Source organism: Ochotona princeps, chromosome X, assembly GCF_030435755.1.
Source record: "Ochotona princeps isolate mOchPri1 chromosome X, mOchPri1.hap1, whole genome shotgun sequence".
Taxonomy (NCBI): Eukaryota; Metazoa; Chordata; class Mammalia; order Lagomorpha; family Ochotonidae; genus Ochotona; species Ochotona princeps.
The window spans coordinates 83,919,129-83,940,239 of record NC_080865.1 but is presented as its reverse complement, the minus strand read 5'-3'; the positions used below and the strand labels follow the sequence as shown (position 1 = coordinate 83,940,239).

The 21,111-nt window shown below is 40.7% G+C and overlaps 1 protein-coding gene across 2 annotated transcripts in view; it reads right to left on the bottom strand.

The window, feature by feature from the left end:
- Positions 1-21,111, bottom strand: part of GRIA3 (glutamate ionotropic receptor AMPA type subunit 3) — a 304,452-nt gene that overhangs the window by 9,147 nt on the left and 274,194 nt on the right. Inside the window, exons 13-14 of one of the 2 annotated variants that reach the window (XM_004587661.3) lie at positions 14,101-14,348; positions 13,426-13,540 (exon numbers count right to left, since the gene is read on the bottom strand). In XM_004587661.3, coding sequence (XP_004587718.2) covers positions 13,426-13,540; positions 14,101-14,348 — 363 coding nt within the window. The remainder of the gene's footprint in view (positions 1-13,425; positions 13,541-14,100; positions 14,349-21,111) is intronic. The other variant, XM_004587660.3, reaches the window with a different exon arrangement.

The window sequence follows — 21,111 nt, the reverse complement described above, 5'->3', positions numbered from 1 at the left end:
TCACTCATTCGACATTGAGAGTGAAGATGCCATCTCCTCTGGAGATCCTCTGAGACATGTATCATCATTTAAAATAACATATGGTTTCAGAATACTTGAGCCTTGGAAAACTAAAAACCGTTAGTGTCAGCGAGGTGACACTTTCCTTGGTCGGTTCAGGGCCTGACAGCCAGAATATGTGCATGCTGTATCGCACCAGGAAATTGGGGGCTTTTTATACTTTAAACAAGTGCCTTCAATCAAGGCTCAGAACCCCAGGCTTCTGAGGACTCACTGCAGTTGCTTGGAATGCCAAGCAACAAAAGATACTCAGAATTTGAGCCTCATAAAGTGCTATTGGTGAAAGTTAAGTCAGACTTTTGAAACTCAGGCCATTTATGGCCCTGAAGTCCGAGCTGGAGCTGCCTTCTCTCGGATGCCCCACCATCTGGCCGCCTTTTCCCTCTTGGTTCCATTAGTGGTTGTCTCATTACCACCACTCATCCCTAGTGCTAGGCCTTATGCCCATCTCTAGCACCAGGTTCTGCAATATTGGGGTGCAGAGGGAGATGCTTTCCAATGACCAAGGCGTGATTGAGCTCAGCACATTCAAGGAAGGAATATAAACATCTCCTTCCCTCTTTCTGGGCTTCCTGCATGTGTGTGTATGTGTGAATTGCAAAGGGCCCACTGTACTTGCATTGCTCCCTGACTAAGGCCTTACCAAGGCCCTCTCGCCCCTAAAGTATCACGTCCTTCAAATCACTTCAATTTCTTCCCTATAATTGCTCTTGCTAGATTTTAACAACAGAGCAGTCTGATTGAAGGCACTCACTCTAGAGTCTAGTAGAGAGGTTCCACTCTCCTGAGAGATCCTAGTTTTAAAAATCATTTTTCAACCCTTAAGTGAGCTTGAATGATAAACATAAGGCATGGTTGTTTGGAGCAGTGGTTTGCAGAATGTGGCCCTGGGATTCCTGGCTCGCCTGTGAGATGGAAACTATTTTCATAATAACACCAAGACAATACCTGGGTTTCTCACTGCTGTTCCCTCATGATGTTCAGTAGAGTTTCCTGGAGGCTAAATGACATGTGAAATCACAATAGACTGAATAAGGAAGCACAAATGAGAGTCTCATTTGCTTCTGTTAAACCAGACAGTAAAGATTTGGAAACATATGAAGGTAGCATTCCTTTTATTATATTAAAATATAATCCTTTTCCATAAAGGCACATTTATGGTCAAATATTTTTGATTTATTATTTAGTTTAAATCTTTATTTGAGAGGCAGAGAGAGTGGTAGAGAGCTCCCATCTACGCTTACCTATCCATGTGCCTGAAGCTGCCAGGACTGGGCCATGCCAAAGCCAAAGACTCAGTCTGGGTCTCCCATGTGGGTGGCAGTGATCTAATTACTTGAGCCATTGTTGTTAACAGCATGTCTGCGTTAGTGGAATGCTGGAGTCAGGATCCAGGGTTTGAACCTTAGTACTCTGATAGGGGATGTGGGCACTGTAAGTATCAGGCTAAATGCCCACACCTAGTATATCTTAACCAGTGAATGCATTCTTCTAAAATTCTTCAGTTGTAATTTCTGATGTGGCACATGGTAATGCACGTAATAGAGATACAATCATTTTGGGGTATCTAACAAGTTTTAAGAATGTAAAAGAGTCCCAAGGGGAAAAAAAATTGAAAAGCACTGGCCATGGTGGAGGGAAGCCACTTCCTATACCAGTCATTTTGCTGAAGTTCAGTCTCAGAACATCAGCGACCTAGCACCCTACTTCTGACAAATTGTCTCTCTCTGCCCTTAGCCTCCCACAGGCTTCCACGAGATGGCAAGTAAATGCTCTCTGCTCCAGGGCCTCCACAGTGACAGAGGAGGTTACCTTCGGGCATTGCTTCTTAACTGAGTGGTCACATTGTCGTGCAGGAGAGATTTGGCAACATCTTGAGTGATTTCTCATTGTCAAAACTAGGCAACAGTTGGCATGTTATGGGCATCCTATGTATGAGGCTGGGGATATGGTTCAACCCTTTTATATAAAAAACTTAACAATGTATCTGGGGTCAGATGCTACTAGCATGGAGATTGAGAGACCTGTATCCAGCCCTCTGAGACACCACAGCATGTAATAGAACTCTGTCAAATAATGTAGTCCTGAAACTTGTGTCTGTTGTCTGGGAAAAAAAAATACAACACAGAGTTTATGAAATCTGGCAGGGAACCAATGTGCATTTGGGAAGTTCTAAATAAAAATGATGGAGAAAAACAAACATTTCAAGTAGCAGAACAGCCAAGGAACATAAAAGCTGTAATCAGAAATCACAGATAATACCACTTAACAAGGTTAGGATAGCTGCCAAGGGAAGAAAGGATTTTCCAAGGGAAATGTAGAAGTCTACGTTGTGGCAGGGGAGGCTACATTGTCAAGATGGCAGAGAAGAACTGCTTTTTCCACTTAGGCTCTATTTTGCTCTAGTATTAGAGGTAGTTCCTAGTGCAATCCAAGTCATGAAAATACTGGCACTCTATCCATAACACACACACACACACACTGGTATTTTAAACTAAGTGAAAGTTGGTGGGCCTTTAGACATTTTAAGTGTCACGTGGTTGATAAAGCCATTTTTGCTCAGCACCCCAGTATGTTCTTTCCCTTCCATCATGTTCTACCTTGCGTTCTTATTTAGTCATATGCCTGTTTTTCCACTAGTCCGTGGATTATGCCTGCCATACCTTATGTATTTCTATACCCATTTAGAATCCCCCCTTTTAAGGCAATAACAATGTGTTGAATTGAAAAGTTTCTTTCAGTATCATGTTTTTTTCAGCCTGGGTCTTTCAGGCAATTATTATAATTTTCATCACTGGTCAAGTTTAAACAACCTTCCCAAGCCTACAGAGTGAATTACAGTGCAGACCAGAGGAGAACTAATATACATGGAACTCTGTATTGTATAATTTCTAGTGAAATATACAAAGGGGGAGCAGCCCTCTGTCTCTCTGCTCTTCAGCCTTAGGTTTTTGTAATAATTTTTTTTTTCTTCAGGGACCACCACACTCTAGATAACTATCAATGTAGCAAAGGCGTATTTTGCAGCTGGGGACTTTTCCTGAGCTATGGAAATAGGTCTCCAGAGTAAACTTTCAGAGCAATTACTATAGACCCTTAACTGATACCTAAGAGAATTCTAAGTCAGAAATATTTATTGTATTCACCTCACTAGAGAACAGAGAGAATTAAACAAAGTAGGTCAAGCTCCTATCATGGAAATTAGTCAAGCATTCTCCCTTCTGAAAGGCTTGCTATGAACTTTTTGCTGAGTAGAGCTGTCCCAGAACAGAAGCATGAGCCGGTAGGCTTATGGAAGAAACAGGAGAGCTTTGCAAGACATTTCAGGATGTTTGCAACCATTCCTTTTTGTCCAAAAATATTTTCCTCACTGACACCTGCAATTCCACTGTGAGACTTTCACATCTGTAAGTTTGAGCAACATGCTTTGTTGAGACACAAATCTCTCTGAGAAATGTTGTTTAAAAATTGTTTGTGGGGATAGAGAAGGAGTATATACGTCTTCTAAAAGGAAACTGTTTTATGACATATAATTTTTTTCTGGGGAAAGTGTGCTTGTTTTGACATAACTTATTATATTTATATAAAGTGACCAAATTTCACATCTTTGACAATACAGAGTTAGGAGCATAGTCATATTTCACACCCTGCCCTCCCTCTTGTATTGTATATAATTTCCAATAATGTGAATGGTTTGCAGATAAGATGGAAAGGTTAAGAGCCAATGAGAATTAGTCATTTAAAAGTATATGAAGACAATGCGGACTTACATCAGAATGATGACTTCTTAGTTTGGAATAGAGTCATATGATGGAGCTTGTTGTTTTTTAAAAATATATTTTATGAAGTATTTGAGTTCTATTTTTGAAGAAACCATTACTGGCTAATACAAATATCTGCTGATCTCTGCCATCCACACCTGGCACTAAAACTCAGCACCAAAGAATTATGCTCACAATCCAAGGCATCCACCCCCTAGGCGCACCTGTCTAGATGCCAGGCTCAGTTCCTAGGCTGTGCCGACCAGCCATGTCAAAGAATCCAGGACATCTTAGTGTTGACAAAACTGACATATGGAGTCAACTTTAGGATAAGTATGCCATGGGGTGTTTTTGGAAAAATAGAAGCTATGCTTTAAAGAAAAACAAAATAAAACTTTCACTGTATTTTGAAAGAACTGCCCTACTCAATATAAACTTGAATTTTAATAATACCTACAGCAGTTCATGAAGTAGCTCAGAGCCATGCTGCATTCCTGATTGTGGACAATGTTAAGAGAGTGACATGGTGCTGAGCTTCTCAACAGGAAAGAAGAAGAATAAAAATTGGGTCTTGTAAATTAATTACCAAAATAATTCCTCCAAATACTTTGGTGGTTCTTGAAGTGGTGAGAGAGGAATTTGTCCTATTGATATGGCCCTGGGCTTGAAAAAACTAGGAACCTGTGGTGTAGTATGGTTTAGCCACAAGAAGACTATTAGGTATAGTTTGCTCTAAATGGCTTCACTTATGCTTTCTGAGCAGGCTCACCTGAAAAGCAACTTGTCTGCTTAATTAATGATTCCAGAAGGTGTTCAATGGTGCCCACAGGAGGGATAGATATATAGGTAACTGTGTTAGGTTATGGAGAAAGGCAAGATCACAGAGAATTGTAAAAAGAATTACACAGACGAGGATGGTCTATTTGTATAGGTAATTAAAAACTGTTCTGAGAACACAATGCTGGGAAGCTAAAAACTTACACTACAAGCCATTTCCTCATGCTATCCCTTATCCAACCCCTGTCTCCCAGTTACTAATACATGTTCTTGGAACAACTTTAGAGATCTCATTGATGCAGTGCAGGGAGTGATTGCTGTCCTCCCTTTTGTTGGCTTCCCTTGATGGAAGATGATCACATTTGCATGGATAGCAGCTGCCTTTCGCCATTACTCAATCCAGCTTTGTCTGGAGAAACCCTGGCACTGTTCGGGACATAACAGGCACGTACAGGCAGGTGCAGCGTCTCTGTCCTGCTTGCTGACGCTTCACTAACTTGAAACCAATTGTGAGTAAGTACAAGAAGACCTTTTGCTGGATGAAAAGATTACTATGTGTCCCTTCTATTGGCTATCTCAGGCTATCTGTAGTGAAGGGTTATATCATTTCCATGTAGTAGCTATTGGAACCATGATAGTTGATAATATGCCTACTATACACCAGTGTCTGCAACCGTTCATGAAAAAAAAAAAAAAACAAATTCTCTGCCTCCTTTTTTTATCAGTGTTTCTAGATACAGGTTTCCAGAATGAAGGTTTAAATGATCTTAGTCCTTCCACCCTTGGAACAGCCTGCAGTTTCTCCACAGTTTGGGAGCATATGCACATGTGACTGCTGACATTTCTGGACTCTGTGGAAGTGACCCTCATTTCACTAGGGCAGCTACAATGATTTGCAGAGTTACACAGTGCTTAGCTGTTCTAGAAGTCACCTCTCAGAGAATATTTATATTCATGTAGTTCACAAATGCAGCTCAAGCCTATTTAGCTCCTTGCTAATGGGATCATAATTTAATATAAGTGCAAAGAGCAAATTCAATGTGCATGCATATAACATTAGGAGCTGAAAGCTGTGAGTCATTTTACTGAGTGCCTAATAATGCTAGTGATTGAATCTATTGATGAGTGACTGTGCTAAAGCAGGAGTCCTAGAAGTTACTTTGAGATATGTGGGTAAAGCTCCTGGTGTTTTCAGATGATGACCTCTCAAATACAAACTAATAGACCCTCTGATACCACAGGATTTCTGTCAAGCTAGACCCCTGTCAAAATTCACTTTCTAAAAGAAGAATCCAACACTAATATTACTAGCTATGGACTGTTTCACGTAGTCCAGTATTAGTGGGAGGATTTGTCCAATTTGTCTCAGACAAGAGGCTTATAAAACAAACTCAGTTTTTGTAGAAGCCACTTGTGGTGAAAGAATTGCCACAGATAATTTCCTAAGTATATAAATTGGCGTGGCTCACTTGAAAACTCTGTTTTAAGATCCATTTAAAAGGGGCCTGGCGGCATGGCCTAGCGGCTAAAGTCCTCGCCTTGAAAGCCCCGGGATCCCATATGGGCGCCGGTTCTAATCCCGGCAGCTCCACTTCCCATCCAGCTCCCTGCTTGTGGCCTGGGAAAGCAGTCGAGGACAGCCCAAAGCTTTGGGACCCTGCACCCTTGTGGGAGACCTGGAAGAGGTTCCTGGTTCCCGGCATCGGATTGGCGCGTACCGGCCCGTTGGGGCTCACTTGGGGAGTGAAACATCGGATGGAAGATCTCTCTGTCTCTCCTCCTCTCTGTATATCCGGCTTTCCAATAACAATAAAATCTTTAAAAAAAAAAAAGATCCATTTAAAAGACGCACTACCAAATTTGATTGGGTTTCATTATGTGCAAATATGTTTTATTTACTTCATTGCAATGGTACCAAGAGATGCATAGACTGAGAGGACGATTTTTATCAGAAACTCAGGTGATCAGTGTTTCTGGAGACATTCAATTCATTTCCCTGATTCTAGTCTATTCTGTGTGTACCTATATCCTACTTTTTCTCTAAAAGCTATTCATTGATCATGATTCAGAGAAAAATAATTGGTTTTAGCCTACATCCATACAGAGATTGCAAAAAATGGGGTGTGTATGTCACATCTGAAAACAGGTTATTGGTTGCCCCGCCAGGCCACGTACTTCCACCACACATGCTAGCATATACATATAATGTCTATTTTCCAGCAATGATGCTAGACAGACAAGACACACTAGCAGTATACACACACACACTCACACCCCACACAGTGATGTGCTTTGGCCTTAGTCTATATTTTGAGAAACATGTGCTTTAGTGCCAGATTAAATTAAACAAAAAGGTTAATCTAGCACTTGAACCATACTTTTGCCACCTCTGACCAATGGAGGTCAGCCTTGTGTGCCAAGGGCCAAATGCTATACCGCTCTCTAAAAAGTCAAAAGAGAATGGATTATAAGTGTTCTTCATAAAAGAAACTTGTCCCCATTCTGCTCCACCAACCCCAACTACCACCCCCACCAAATGTAGTTCAGTTACATCAAAATGTTCATGTTTCTTTTTCACGGCTATCCTACATTTCAGAGAGTGTGGTTCTGTAACCTTCTCTCAAAAGTGAAAGGAAAGCAAAGGCTTAGGTCTTTCAGGGGCACAAAGAGCATTGACATACATTGTTTTGCTCTGCCATTTCAATGATGTCTTTCTTCTTGGCAGCTGTATTAACAGCATTCTTACCTTCAGGCTTTTCATTCCTTCTGCTTTTTATTGTAGCTCTGGCGTTGGGCATTTGGTCCTTATTTGTCAGTAAGAAACATATTCATGTTATCAAGACAACACTAAAGGCAAATAATCATGTCCTAATCATAGAAACCATGTTAAGACCAACATGGTCATTTTTTAAAATCACTACGATGGAATAATTTTTCACAATGTTTTCTTTCTGGATTACACTTTTTTTTCTTGGTGGTAGAATCTATTCTTTAACACCACTTGGCAAACAGTGGTTTTGGCAGCCACTGGATCGGTTCAGTTCTTAAGGCAACAGGTCCCTTTGCTTGAAGTAGCCATGGGAGAGAAAATGAGCCTTTGTTCTTGGGAGAAAGACCTGAGTAAGTTCAAGGAGCAAATTTAGTCACTATCAGGAAAGAAAACTCTCAGGTTCTTCATACTTCCAGGAGGCAGTACCAGCACAGAAGCATGCAAACCAATGAAGAGTGTAATATACTCACCCTACTCCTTGATCCCAAACCAGAGTCTTGGGGATTCACGGGAACTTCTGCTAAGACCCAGGCCGTGCCATCGAGCTGTAATGATTCTTGCCTACACACATAACAGTGTCAATAACGAGTCATTGGGTCCAGATTAACCCTGGGTGTCCAAAATGTCTACCTTTAGGGATGGCTCCTGCCAATAAAAGGTCCATTTGGTTGCAGGAAAAGGCAGGTGCAGATTCATTTCCATTACACAAGGCCCAAGAATGTCAAAGAATTCTGGGTGTGGAAGAGAAGTGGTTAAGAGATGGTGGCAGAGGAGAAAAGTGTAGAAAAACACAGAAGAAATACACACAAAACTGAAGATCTCAGTTATACACGTGGGAAATACAGTACAAACTCATTTTATCTACGTACCACCAAATCCAAAAATTCAAAACAAAACAAAACAATAAAAACCAAAAAAAAAAAAAAAATGGAGTAGAAGGCATTTGGAAATGGGCTGTCCTGAAGTGCAACTTTTTGCTATCTTTGAATAGAAGACTTGTTAAGCAAATTCATACTGTTGAACAGAAGATTGTGATAGGGAGAAAGAATATTTTTTTAATTTCTTAAGAGAACAAGTCCCTTTAAGCTGTTTTTGAGTTACCCATGTGAAAGAAAACACAATTCATTTTCATTGCAGGCATTTCTGAAGCTATTAAAAGAAACTGGAGGTTTTTACCCCTAGTACCACTTTATTGTAGTTTATTGTAGTGCCTGTATATTCTGAAAGACCATAAAACTGTATTTATCAATATTTTCTCACAGTGATCTTCCTACTGTTTATTTAAATAATTGAGGTTTAACTATATAGCCCATCTTGGCACTTCACTTTCCTGCATGCTTTACTAATGAAGGCTTCTACCTAACAGGCACTGCTCATCGCAGTCAAGGGGTTTAGAACGTCGCCAGTGAAACATTCCTTTCTAGTATGCCCCAAAGTACAATAGTGGGTGCTGCTATTTCACCTTAGAAACTGTGAACACTGGAAATCTATTTAAATCCCTCGATGTAATGCCAGGTGTAATTCTGGGGTGAGGTAGAGTGGAACTTGTAAAAACTTGTCACCCCGATCACAAATTATTTGTTTCATGGACTTGACCCTCTTGTAAGATAAAGGTCTATAGTGAAGCTACACCGACACCCTTTGCCTAAGATTAATGGAATGAAATTAGGGTGATGGGGGAGGGCTGTCAGAAGAAGTACATATTTGAGGTGCTAGGCAGTTGTAGAAGGAGGCTGCTGTGCTTATCTGGTAAGTCAGCAGCTAAATCGGCATACTGCTGTGATTTATAGTGAGGGACTTCCCATAGTTGTACCACAAATCCCTGGTGACTTGGGTTTATTGTGGAAACAACTTACTGGTTCTCGCTCTCTTTTTAATGATTTATTTATTTTTATTGGAAAGGCAGATATACAGAGAGGAGAGACAGAGAGAGGAAGATCTTCCATCTGCTGGTTTACTCCCAAGTGGTCTCAAAGGCCAGAGCTGAGCCAATCCAAAGCCAGGAGCCAGGAGCTTCTTCCAGGTCTCCCATGCAGGTGCAGAGTCCCAAGGTTTTGGGCTGTCCTCCACTGCTTTCCCAGGCCACAAGCAGTGAGCTGGAAGGGAAGTGGAGCAACTGGAATACAAACCGGTGCCCATATGGGATCCCGGTAGATGTAAGGCAAAGACTGCTGCCACTAGACTACCATGCCAGGCTCCAATCTACTGGTTCTTAATTACCACAACCGCACTCACATCGGAGTAAAGCCCTAAAACAACAGGGTGATTTGCTAGTTTAGAATTCCCGGATCATAGCTCTCATATCCACACTCATTGCCTATGTATTTACAAGCAGTTGAGGAAGGATCAAATTTGCTTTATTTAGCCTCTGTTTGCCCAAGGGTTGGGAAATTGGGAAAGCCACACAGTGTTTTGTCTGTAGCCTGCAAATACGATTCCAGAGCTGCTTTGGTGACCCATGTTGTCTGAATTTCTTGTGTTCCAAGAATAAAACAAATGAAATACGTATGTCATTAGTTTTAGTGTGTGTATGTTTACTACATCCTGAAATATTTCAGGGCCATTCCATTGGGTAGTAACTCCTGGGGTTTAAGTTTAGCATGTGTAATATATCATCCTAGGGTGGGGCTGGGGGAAGTCAACAGTTTAACGTAATTGCCCATTTATCATTATTTAAAGGTTACAGGAGAGGGAGCGGCAGAGAGAAGTAATTGAGGTATTTCTTCCTCTCCTGGTTTCAGGGATAATAGATGTGAAAGTGCTTTTGAAAATGCAAAAGCACTCACGTATGTCAGGTTTGTGATTATTGTCATTTTTAGTAATCAGTACTGAGGGTAAGAACAGCTTAAATGTGCCATTTGCCTCGGAACTAAGGTAGTTGAGAATGAACCTGATTCACCTGGAGACGCATCATACACCATCAGGTTGACACTGCTCACTGAATGGGCACATGTGAGAAATTGCCATCTGCAATATGACCACAAGAGGTGATCCTGTAAGTGGAGATCTGTGATGCTATTAGCCAGGTGACCCCATCAAAGCTACCACCATTTCTCGGCCTCATTCTCTATGTGAAATGATGGTCACATTAACTGGGGCTGGGATATGATCACGAAGTGTAATTCTCAAGTCATTTTGCTAATACAGTAGAACGTCATTGCTGTGCACCAAGAGAGGTAAGCATTGTCTGAATGGTACAGTGAGTCTTGGCTCACAAAATCTGTTTGAAGAATGAAGGTTATATTACTTAAAGTCTATTTTGTAATTCAAATTGACTATAAAACATTACTTTAGTGGAGGTTCTCAGAAGAATTACTTTAGTAGATACATTTGTAATGGATATGATTGTACCTAATAAGTGCTACTGATGTTTGAAAAGGGATTGTTCTCTTAAGCAAAAATTTAGCTGACAGTCTAGTCTAAACTCTTCATTTGCTTAACAAATCTCTTATCTTTGATAATTTACTGTTAACTTATAGCCTGCTCCCTATCCAGTCTATTGCAAATCCTTAATCAGAGGGCTCCAAATTGATGAGGCATTGCTACCATTTCTACCTTCTTTGCCATTGATTTGTGTTTATTATCACCACTAAGTGGTAGTGGAATGGATTCAAGTTCATCTCCTGCCCCTTCTCTTGCTCACTCCCAGAAAACAGCAGGTAGCAAGAAGGAAGAAGGTAAAGGCAGGCTCCTTCTTATATCAGGAACAGGAGAAGCAATTGTTGGAGATGCAGCCCTGATCCTACTATTATCTGTGATTGAAAAAAGGAATGGCTGGAGGACTGATCAAGAAAAATGATTTGAAAGATTCCTGGTAGGTAGCACTATATCAAATAAATTGGGAATATTTGGGATTGACTAAAATATCTTTATATTTGTGTTTAAAAATTTGGGCAATCTGGAAGGCATGAGTGGGCAATAAGGTTTACGTGATTAGCAACTTTGCAACATACCAACTGAGAAAAAAAATGCTTGATTGTTAGTGGAAATTAACAAATAGCTAATCTAAAGTTTTAGACTATTCATGATACCAAAATATCTGGGTCAAAAGTAAAAATTCAGCCAAATATGTGCAGATTTTTTTTTGTTTATGTAACGTCGAGCATATGTTTTTTTGAAAACTTCTGGACACTTGGCACCGTGTGGATGTGTTAGTCATCTTGACACAGTCCATAGCTCCTTTTTAACCATGCTGAGTATGAATGATGAATTTGTGAGAGCAATGCATACAATCCAGCTCAATTTTCATTCTGCAATTTACTTTACTGATATAGTTAGGGTTTCCGTAACCTGCTAAAAACATGAGGAAAAGGCTGAGAAGAAGGTGCTAAATAGTTTGCCATCAGGCTAGCCATTGTAAAAATCAAATGAGCCAAAAGCTTGGCTCAATTGTCAATGTTACCAGTTCATGTTGGTGGGAAAGGAAGTAATGGTTTTTTGATACATGGTAAACGGATTAATTGAAATCCAGAAAGAGTGAATGGAATTTTCAATGAGAGCCCATGTTTTGTTTCATTTTTGGCTGATTTTTTTTTCTTAGAGTGCTTGTATCCACTTTCTTGCCTGAGGGAAGCAGCCCCTAATGTTTGAGGGTCAGTCCAAATGGAGAGAAGAGGAGAAAGCTGAATGTGGCCTAATAACAGATCATCTCTTGGCAAGTGATTAAAACCAATCAGTTCTTGCAGTCTTCTTTTTGGGTACTACTGCTGCTTTCTGATCAGTGTGACGTACCGAGGTGTGAGGGGGGTGCTGGGTACTGGTTTAGGTGAATTCTGGTTAATCAAGGTTTTATAATACAAAAAAACACCTTGCCAATGCCTGCTGAAGAAAACTTTTTTAAAATGCCTTTTTTCCTTTGAATATGCTCTGGATTAGTGTTTCCAAACCCATCTGATACTGCAGACTGGCAAACTAGCTTTTCCATTAAGATCCTGAGGGATGGAGAGGGAATGAGAGGAGCAGAAGAACAACCATTGTCTCTGAAGAAGAAAAGTTTTGGCTTGCCTGTCTGTCCGTCTGTGGTTGGGAAGCTCTCTTCTTCACCTCCAGATTCCCATGGGTCTTGGTTGTAATAACAGCGGCTCTGACACTCTTCAGTATGGTTCTCATGCCCCTTGCGCCATGGAAGATTCTGTTGTCAGGTTCTCTCCTGTACTTACCCACTGTGCCTTTCGATGGCTTGGAATCATGGCTTCTGAACTTGCCCCTATATCTTGTTACTTCTTGCTTGGGTGCTGGTTATGCCTTCCTGCTAGCCCCGAAGAGCATTAGGAGCCAAAGGAATGTCAAGTAAGATGGCTTTTCTCATGATGACAGCCTGGGTAACATTTAGACCTACCTGAACCGAGAACATGGCTAAGGAGAAGCCAAATCAGCGTTTCATACATACGTTAGATCACAGTTAGGCGACGCACTTGTTTAAATACACAAACTGTCTTGCCAAGTCTCTATATGGGGTGGCCTATTGAAGAAAGACCCCATTTAACTTGAAACCTTGCTTGTCCATTGGCTTTCAAGTTAAGTGGGGCCTGCTTAAATGGGGCATCACATATAGAGAACAACATCTCATCACTCACACGTAACTGAAGAAGCACCTGCTCAACCAACCAACTCCTGGGAGCAACTAACACATCCTAAACAAACAAACAAAAAGTTTATGTATAGCCTGACTTTCTCCACAGATGAATCTAATTTCTCACATCACTCAAATGAGGCAGGCGGGGACAGTCTGACAGGAAAGCCTTGGGCTCATGAAAGCCTAGGACATTGAAACGCCACATAATGGCCTCCAGAAGGCCACGAGTTTGGTGTTTGAAGGAAGGGAAGGGGTGTGGGTGGGATGCCTCTGTCTGGGAGTTTAAGAAGGGACCCAAGTTAGATCAAAAAATGCGGGCAATGCCCTAAGGTCTTTCTAGTTCCCAAAGCTGCCAGGCAGGGGAACAACCTGGTCACTCCACTGTATGTTGGAATCTTGTGCTCTCTCCTCAGTAATAAGATAACAGTCTTGCCGATTACTCGTGACTAAGGGTACCCGGTTGTGGTGACATTGAGGCTGACCTTGGAGTCACCGCCCCCGCTGCCGCACTCTCCTTTGTCGTACCACCATTTGTTTTTCAATTTGTCCAAGAGGCCTTGCTCATTCAGTTTTAATACTGCCAGGTTAACAGCATTTCTTGAAACGATAAAACATAACTTGTAAGAAAATGCACAAATGCTTAGGAAATCGTTAACGTATAAAAAGGAGCACAAGAGGACAAATTGGCTAAATTTCACAGAACGTGGAGCTATAAAAATGTCTGTACAGCAAATACAGGGTTAAATATTGGAAGGTGGCATGGAGGATAACATTTGCTCAAAACTGAAGTGTGCGGGATGGGGAAATTGTCTTTGAGAAAAAAAGTAACAAGAACACCACATTCATGCAATTAACATTCGTCACATATGGCACCATAAGTTGGCTTTTACCATTTAAATTGAAAAAGCCGTTGAACTGTAAAATTAAAACAGCAACAAACAGTCAGAGAGGACAACACGCAGAGAGAACATTAAAAAAAATGGATGCATTAAGTAGATGAAACCATAATTTACCGTCTTATTTAACTCCATGGAATATTGTAGTTTTAAACTTTTAAAAGTTACCTCAAAATCCACAAGAAAAAAAATGACAACAAAATGCATCAGGGTAGGTGGAATACTATAACAACACGGATATTGTTATATTATTCCACCCACCTTAATGCTGAGCCTTTAGGGGTTGCCACACCATAGCCTTTGGAATCCAGATTTCCACCAACTTTCATGGTATCACACGGTTTTCTCTGCTCAATGTATTCATTCATGGTTGACTCCAGCAGGAAGGCGAACTTTCCCTTCGACTTTCGCACTCGGGCCACTCCGTCTGCTGTTGTTTTGGTAAACACAGATGGCTCTGCTGATTTCATATAAGACCACATTTTCTCATACACAGCAATTTTGGATCTCTGCAACAAAGAGATACAAGTTCTTCAAGCTGCCAGACATGAAAACTGGAAGAGGTCTCGGGGAGGTAGTTTGCATACATGTTTGATGGCAATCCACAGGAAGAAAAACGTGTTATGTTACAAGCTAGTATACACAGCTAGACATATGTCAACATGTTTCCAAAACAGATTTCTCAAAACCAGACTCATCCTTGCTGCATGTAATGCTCTTGGACATTTCCTATGCTATTCTAATCTATTTTAAAAACCAATGATCGGGATCCATTAAATTGATTCCATGGTCTCACTAATTGGTCACAGTCAGGCTTGAAAAATACTTTGTTGGGGTGGGTGTTGTGGTGCGGCAGAATAGGCTGCAGCTTGGGATACCAGCATCCCATATCAGTGTGCCAGCCCGAGTGCCAGCTACTCCACTTCCAATCCAGCTTTCTGCTAATGTGCACCCTGGAAAGCAGGTCAGTTGTGGCCCAAGAACTTGGGTCCCTGTCCTTTCTGTAGCAGCCCCAGATGGAGTTCTAGAATTCTGGCTTTGTCCTTGTCCAGCAGTTGCAGGCATTTGAAGAGGCAACTAGTGGATGGACCATTTCTATTTGTCTCCCTCGCTCTCTTTTACTCTTTCAAATAGTTTTTTAAAAATAGGAAATGCTTTGTTATTTCAATCTTCTTTTCAATGAAGAGATCTTCCTTTCAGGATAGAATGGGAGGCAGGAAGGAAATATGAGTATATTCTGAGAGATATGTCTACAAACAATATTGAATCTATTAAAAGCAAATGAAAAAAGTAAGTCCTAAAATTCAAAAAAAGAAACACCCTTTTCAAAATTATGCTATGTATTTATTGTGTACCAATCTGAACTAAGGTCATTGGAAACGAAAATATGACCATTTACAATTCAGCCCACTTCCACATGGGCCGTTGATTTTTGTAAGAAAAAAAATTCCTTCTTTGGAGTGGATTTTTGTTTCTCAGTATCTTTCACCTGTTCATACTGTCTTCTAGAGCTGTGCAAAGCTATCCTGTGTAGCTCTCTGCCTGAAGGTCTTTGAAGAATTGCAAGACTTTTTTGTATATTTTTATTGTTATTATTATATTCCATAATATAATTTTGTAGGTTTAGTGATCCTCAATCTGCTTCTCCTTCCTCCTTCCCCATTCTCCCCACCACCATTTACCCCATTTTATAACAACAGTACAGTCCTTCAGCAACACTCACAAGTCCAGCATTCTGCTATTTAAGCATATCATGGCATTGTAGGTATTGGCAATGGTGGAAAATCTAGTATCCTATTATTAAGGTGTATTTCACAGTTTCATTGGCAGTCTGCCTCTAATTTGGGAGTAGAGATGCAGACTGTGACATATCTTCACTTCCTCATAGGCTATTCTCCATTAATCCCTCAGGTGAAACTCAACTGACTGATATTTTCCCCACTCTCAGAACTTTAGTCTTCATTCTATAGGCATGTATAAGTTGGTGATGTCAAAGTGCAGTGTCTATAAATAAGCATGGCACCAGACACATGACTAGAATGAATCCTATTAGTTTCTTATTATGGAACCATTATTTTATGTCAATGCTGCCTGAGTTTGGATTAGTGAATTCAGTCATTCATCCATCGTTTAAACAAATAGTTCATGCACACCTGTTATTGAAAAAACTCTGTACTGAGGGTCTAAGAATATAGTAGAAGGAACAAAGGTCTCTCTTCAGTTCAGCTTGAGGTCAACCAAAATTGCTAGTTCTTTCTACCATGGCAAATGTCCCTCATTTTTACCTATTTTTTGAATTTAATCCCATTGAATTTTGCGTCAAGTTGAGTGGTCCTTCAAATGCACAATAAATAATAACTGTCTCTAGCTCTATGTTAGTCATTGTCGAGAATATAAAGAAAGTGCAATCTCAAGGTCCCAGAGCTTCCAATTAAAGTTGGGAGTTAGGGCCTTAGAAATGGAAGCCAGAGAGAAAAATTCTAAGGTAGTGTTTGACCAGAGGTGAGACAGAGTGGTGGAAGCCACAAACACAGTTTTTAAGTTTCTTTTAATGGGGTTTTCTGGCCTCTACAGCAGTTCTTTTGATGATTTAGTTACTCTTCTTTCTGATCTTTAGCCAGCTGCATTGCATCATTCTTACGACCTGCATGGTCCCGTCTAAATCCAAGGGAGCTGGAATTCCCAGAGCTATTGGCATGGAAGTGAAACATTGTGTTGTGGCAATCAGATCCTCAGTGAGGCTCTTACTGTGTCATTGAGATGGGAACATGCTTGGTTCACATAAGGTACAACCAAAAGAAGCCATTGTAGTGAAGCTGTGTGTGCTGAAGGGAGAGTGCTGGGCAATGAGCTTAAAAAGAAAATCTGAGTTCAGAGCTTGTAGGGCCTTGAAGGGGATGGTAAAAAGCTTAGATCTATTCTAAATGTGCTGAAAAACTTTTGGAAGAAATTTGATTTAAATATCCAAAATTAATCATGTCTAGAGAATACACTGAGAGGCGAGCCTGAATGGAAGCTAGGAGATTACTAGGGGGCCAGTCTTCTTTTACACGTGAAGAACACTGCAGTCTTTTTTTTTTCTGAATTTTAAAACATTTATATAAAGTGAACATATTTCATGGATTTAAAGCTATAGGTTCAGGAGCATAGTGATACTACCCATCCAAGTTCCCTAACCACCCTCTTCCTTCCTTTCTTCTTTTTGTACCCCTAATTTTTATTGTTGCTTATTTTTCATTTCACTTCACAGTCACAGGATTAACACTCCATTAGACAAAAAATATCAACATATAGCAAGTAGAAAAAAATCAAAACAAGAAACAACCTATTATTCCCTCCGTCAAAACTACAAACAACAGTCAAATCCCAGGTTGTCAATCTCACTCATATAAATTACATTTTTGGGCACTCTGTGTTAGTGATTGCGTATCAGGGAAAACATATTTCTTGGGGGGTGGTCTGGCTTATATCACTAAGCATAATGATTTCCAGTGATCCATTTGGTTGCAATGACAAGATTTTATTTTTATGGCTTAGTAGTATTCCACACTGTATATATACCATATTTTCCTTATCCAGTCATTAGTTGATGGGTATCTGGCTTGATTTGATATCTTATCTATTGCGACCTGAGCTAGTATAAACATGGGGGTACAGATAACACTCTCATATGCCTATTTCATTTCATTTGTGTAAATTCCCAGGAGTTGATCACAGTCTTTTAAAATTATTCTTATTTAAGAAAGAGAGAGCAAGCAGAAGGAAGGGAGGGAGAGAGAGAGAAATCTTCCATCCGCTTGTTCACACCCCAAATGCTTGCAAGCGCTGCGACTGAGCCAGGTCGAAGCTGGGAGTCGGGAACTCAGTCGGGATTTCCCATGTGGCTAGCAGGCATACAAGTCCTTGAGCCATTCCCCGCTGCTTCCCAGGGTGTAAATGAACAGGAATTGGGGGAGAGCTGGGAGTTGAACCTAAGCACTTTATGGAGTGCAAGCATCTAAAGTGCAAGACCAAATACCCTTCCAGCTAAGAGGATTTTCTGACAGATCAGGAGAGAGATGCTTGTAGCTCACACTAGGATAGGAGCAATGCCATTGAAGAGATGCCGTTGCAGTTAAGATAAGCTTTCAAAAGACAACACAAACCTTCATCCTTCCCACCCTGATCAATCATGTAATCATTATTTTTAAATATAAAATAAAAAAGGAAGACAGCACATAGATCCTGCTGCTGAACTTCTTTGCCACCTGACCCTACAGGCAGTTTTGGGTTAAGCACTGCCCAGCCAAACTGCTTTCATTTTTCTCTCATTGTCTCCTTGTGTAAGATTTGCTGTAGTTCAGAAATGCCTGTGGGGCAGCAGGCCTTTGGCACGGTGGCTGAGCTGCTTGCATCCCACATGGGAGTGCCTGGGTTGCGTCTCAGCTCCACCTCGGATCCAGTTTCCTGTTGACGCACACTCTGGGAGGTGGTGGGTGATGGCTCAAGTGCTTGGGTTCTTGACCCACAAGTGAGAGACTGGCTTGTGCTGCTGGCTCCTGGCTTCAGTCTGGCATGACTCTGGCTGTTGGTGGCCTTTTGAGGAGTGAATCAACAGAAGATAAACCTCTCTGTATCTCTGCTTTTCAAATGAAATGAAAAATAAAATTGTGTGAAAATTATTTTTGTAGAACCTGTCCTTTCATCTCCCATCCATTTGCACTACTACTGTCTTCTGTCAGGCCTGCATCATTTAAAAAAATTTTTTTTTGGTGTGAATTATATAATCTTCTATTTAGTCTCCCTGCTTTAGTTCTCTATTCAATTTATTCTTCAGTGATCCTTTCAAAATGCAAACCTGAATAAGCTAATTCCTTTTTAGAAAATCTCAGGGCTGCTGTGGTAGCATAGCAACCTAATCCTCTACCTACAAGCACCATGATCCCACATAGGTGCCAGTTCATATCCCAGCTGCTCCACTTCTGATTCAGCTCTATCCTTATGGTCTGGGAAAGCAGCAGGGCATGGCCTAAGACCTTGGGTCCCTACACCAGTGTGGGATGTGGGGAAGGAGCTCCTGGATCCCAGCTTTGGATCAGCTCAGCTATAGCCATTGAGGCTATCTGGGGAGTGAACCAGCAGACGGGAGATTCTCTCTCTCCCTCCCTACCTCCCTCCTTCTCTTCCCTTCTCTCCCTCTCTCTGTCTCCTTTCTCTGTAACTCTGACTTTCATGTAAGAATAAACACACAGAAAAATCCTCTTATAGTTCCCCAATACCTACAGAACAGATCCATTCTTATGTTTGATATTTCTGAGTGTTTATGATCTTGGCCATACTCTCCCATGTGAGAGTGACCCCGTGATACTGGATTATTTTATTGTTCACATACTTTGATGTCTTATACCTTTGGTTAGCTTGTTACTTCTACCTGAACTACTTCATTCATTCTACAAAATCCAGAGTGAATGTTACATCTTTCATGAAATCTCTCCTGACTTTCTCCCACTCCTTTAGAAGTACTTCCTTGGTTGTCTTCCAAAAGAACTTTGCAGATGTTTTTATTATAGAGCTTCCTATACTGCATGGGGGTGAGTTGGCTCTGTGTTTGTTTTGCCTCTGTTACTTGAGCATTTCTCGAGGATGCAGTCCATGCCTCAATCATTGTTGTAGCCTTCTTGGCAACTAGCACAATACCAGATACAGAGTAGGCACCAGAGGTGTTTGCTTAATGACTGAAACTCAGGCATGATCAGGGTTAAAAATGGATTTCTGGTCAAAAGTATCAGAAGGATCATGTGGCCACTGCAGTGGCTTAGCCGGCAAATCCTCTGCCTGCAGTGCTGGCATCCAATATGCATGCCAGTTCTAATCCTGATTGTTCCACATTCTATGCAGCTCTTTGCTTATAACCTGGGTAAACAACAGAGGAGGATCCAAGGCCTGGAGACCCGCTACCCACCTGGGAGACTCATAAGAAGCTCCTGGTTCCCAGCTTTGGATTGGCTCAGCTCTGGCAATTGCAGCCATTTTAAGGAGTGAACCAGAGGATGGAAGATCTCTCTCTCTTTCTCTCTCTCTGTAACCCAGACTTCCAGGTTAAAAAAAAAAAAAAACCTTTTTAAAGAAATGAGGGATCATTAAAATCACTCTTAGCGATTTGATAAGCTGAACTGTTTTTCTGAATGTCATCTCATCTGATCTATTAGACCAACCAGAAGCTATGCGTTTTGCAGGCCTCTTTATACGTGCCGCTTAACCTGCTTCTGAAGCTCACCCCAGTAACTCCCTGCCTTATGATTCTCAGCATTGAGGGCTTTCTGTGATTTAAATCTCACCCATAGTCATTTATGTACAATTGTTGTTGCATTTGACACGTAAAAATGCCAAAGCATCAAAGTGAAGTATACTGTCAGTGACTTTCATTTTCTAGTCAGTTACCCAGAGGACTTTCAGAGTAAATAATTCAGGTGCACAAAAACATACAAAAACCATATTTGAATAACTCTGTACCTGCTACAAAGTTTAAGAAATGAAACATTATAGAGTTAAGTTAGTTTATCTACCTGTCCCAATTACATATCCCTCCTATATAGATTTTGGCCTTTATTATTCCCTTATATCTCTTTATATGTTTATTTGAATAAGACTATCTCCTTTCTGTTGGTTCTATAGTACTTTAGTCTTCCATCAGTGGCTACACTATCTACATTGACCCATTCCCCCACGCTCACCTTTGAAGCAATATAGGTTAATTCCAATTTTGGGCATTATAGACAACTCTGTAGTTGATATTGATTTTTATGCACACCTAAAAGGTCTTTTGTGTTTTTCATTTTAGCTCAATCTGACCTCAGCACCAGGCAGGGGGTGTACAGATTCAGACAAATTTGTCTCTTATACTATTTGCAAACAGGCCATTACTTCCAAAGATGTATTTATACACCAAAGGCAGAGGAGTCCATGAATTCTGTTTCAAGTGTAGTGTAATTTGAGCTCATTTACTTCATCATTTACTTGAGCTTTTTGATTGCTGATACAAGTTAAAAGGTTTATTCCTTTAGGTAATGATGCATTTCTAGCAGAATAAATGGCAGTACTTGAAGCGGGCACTTAAATTGTGGTGGGCACATCGCAGATATTAATGAATGTGGTAAATGACAAGTTAGTTAGTGGCAGAAATGATTAGGCCCTAGTTGGTGACTAAATTCCAAAAGAGGTTAGAAGGGGAGAAGACACGCTTCATAAGTGAGAAAAATTAAGCTGAAACATTTATCTTGTTAACTAGTGCTT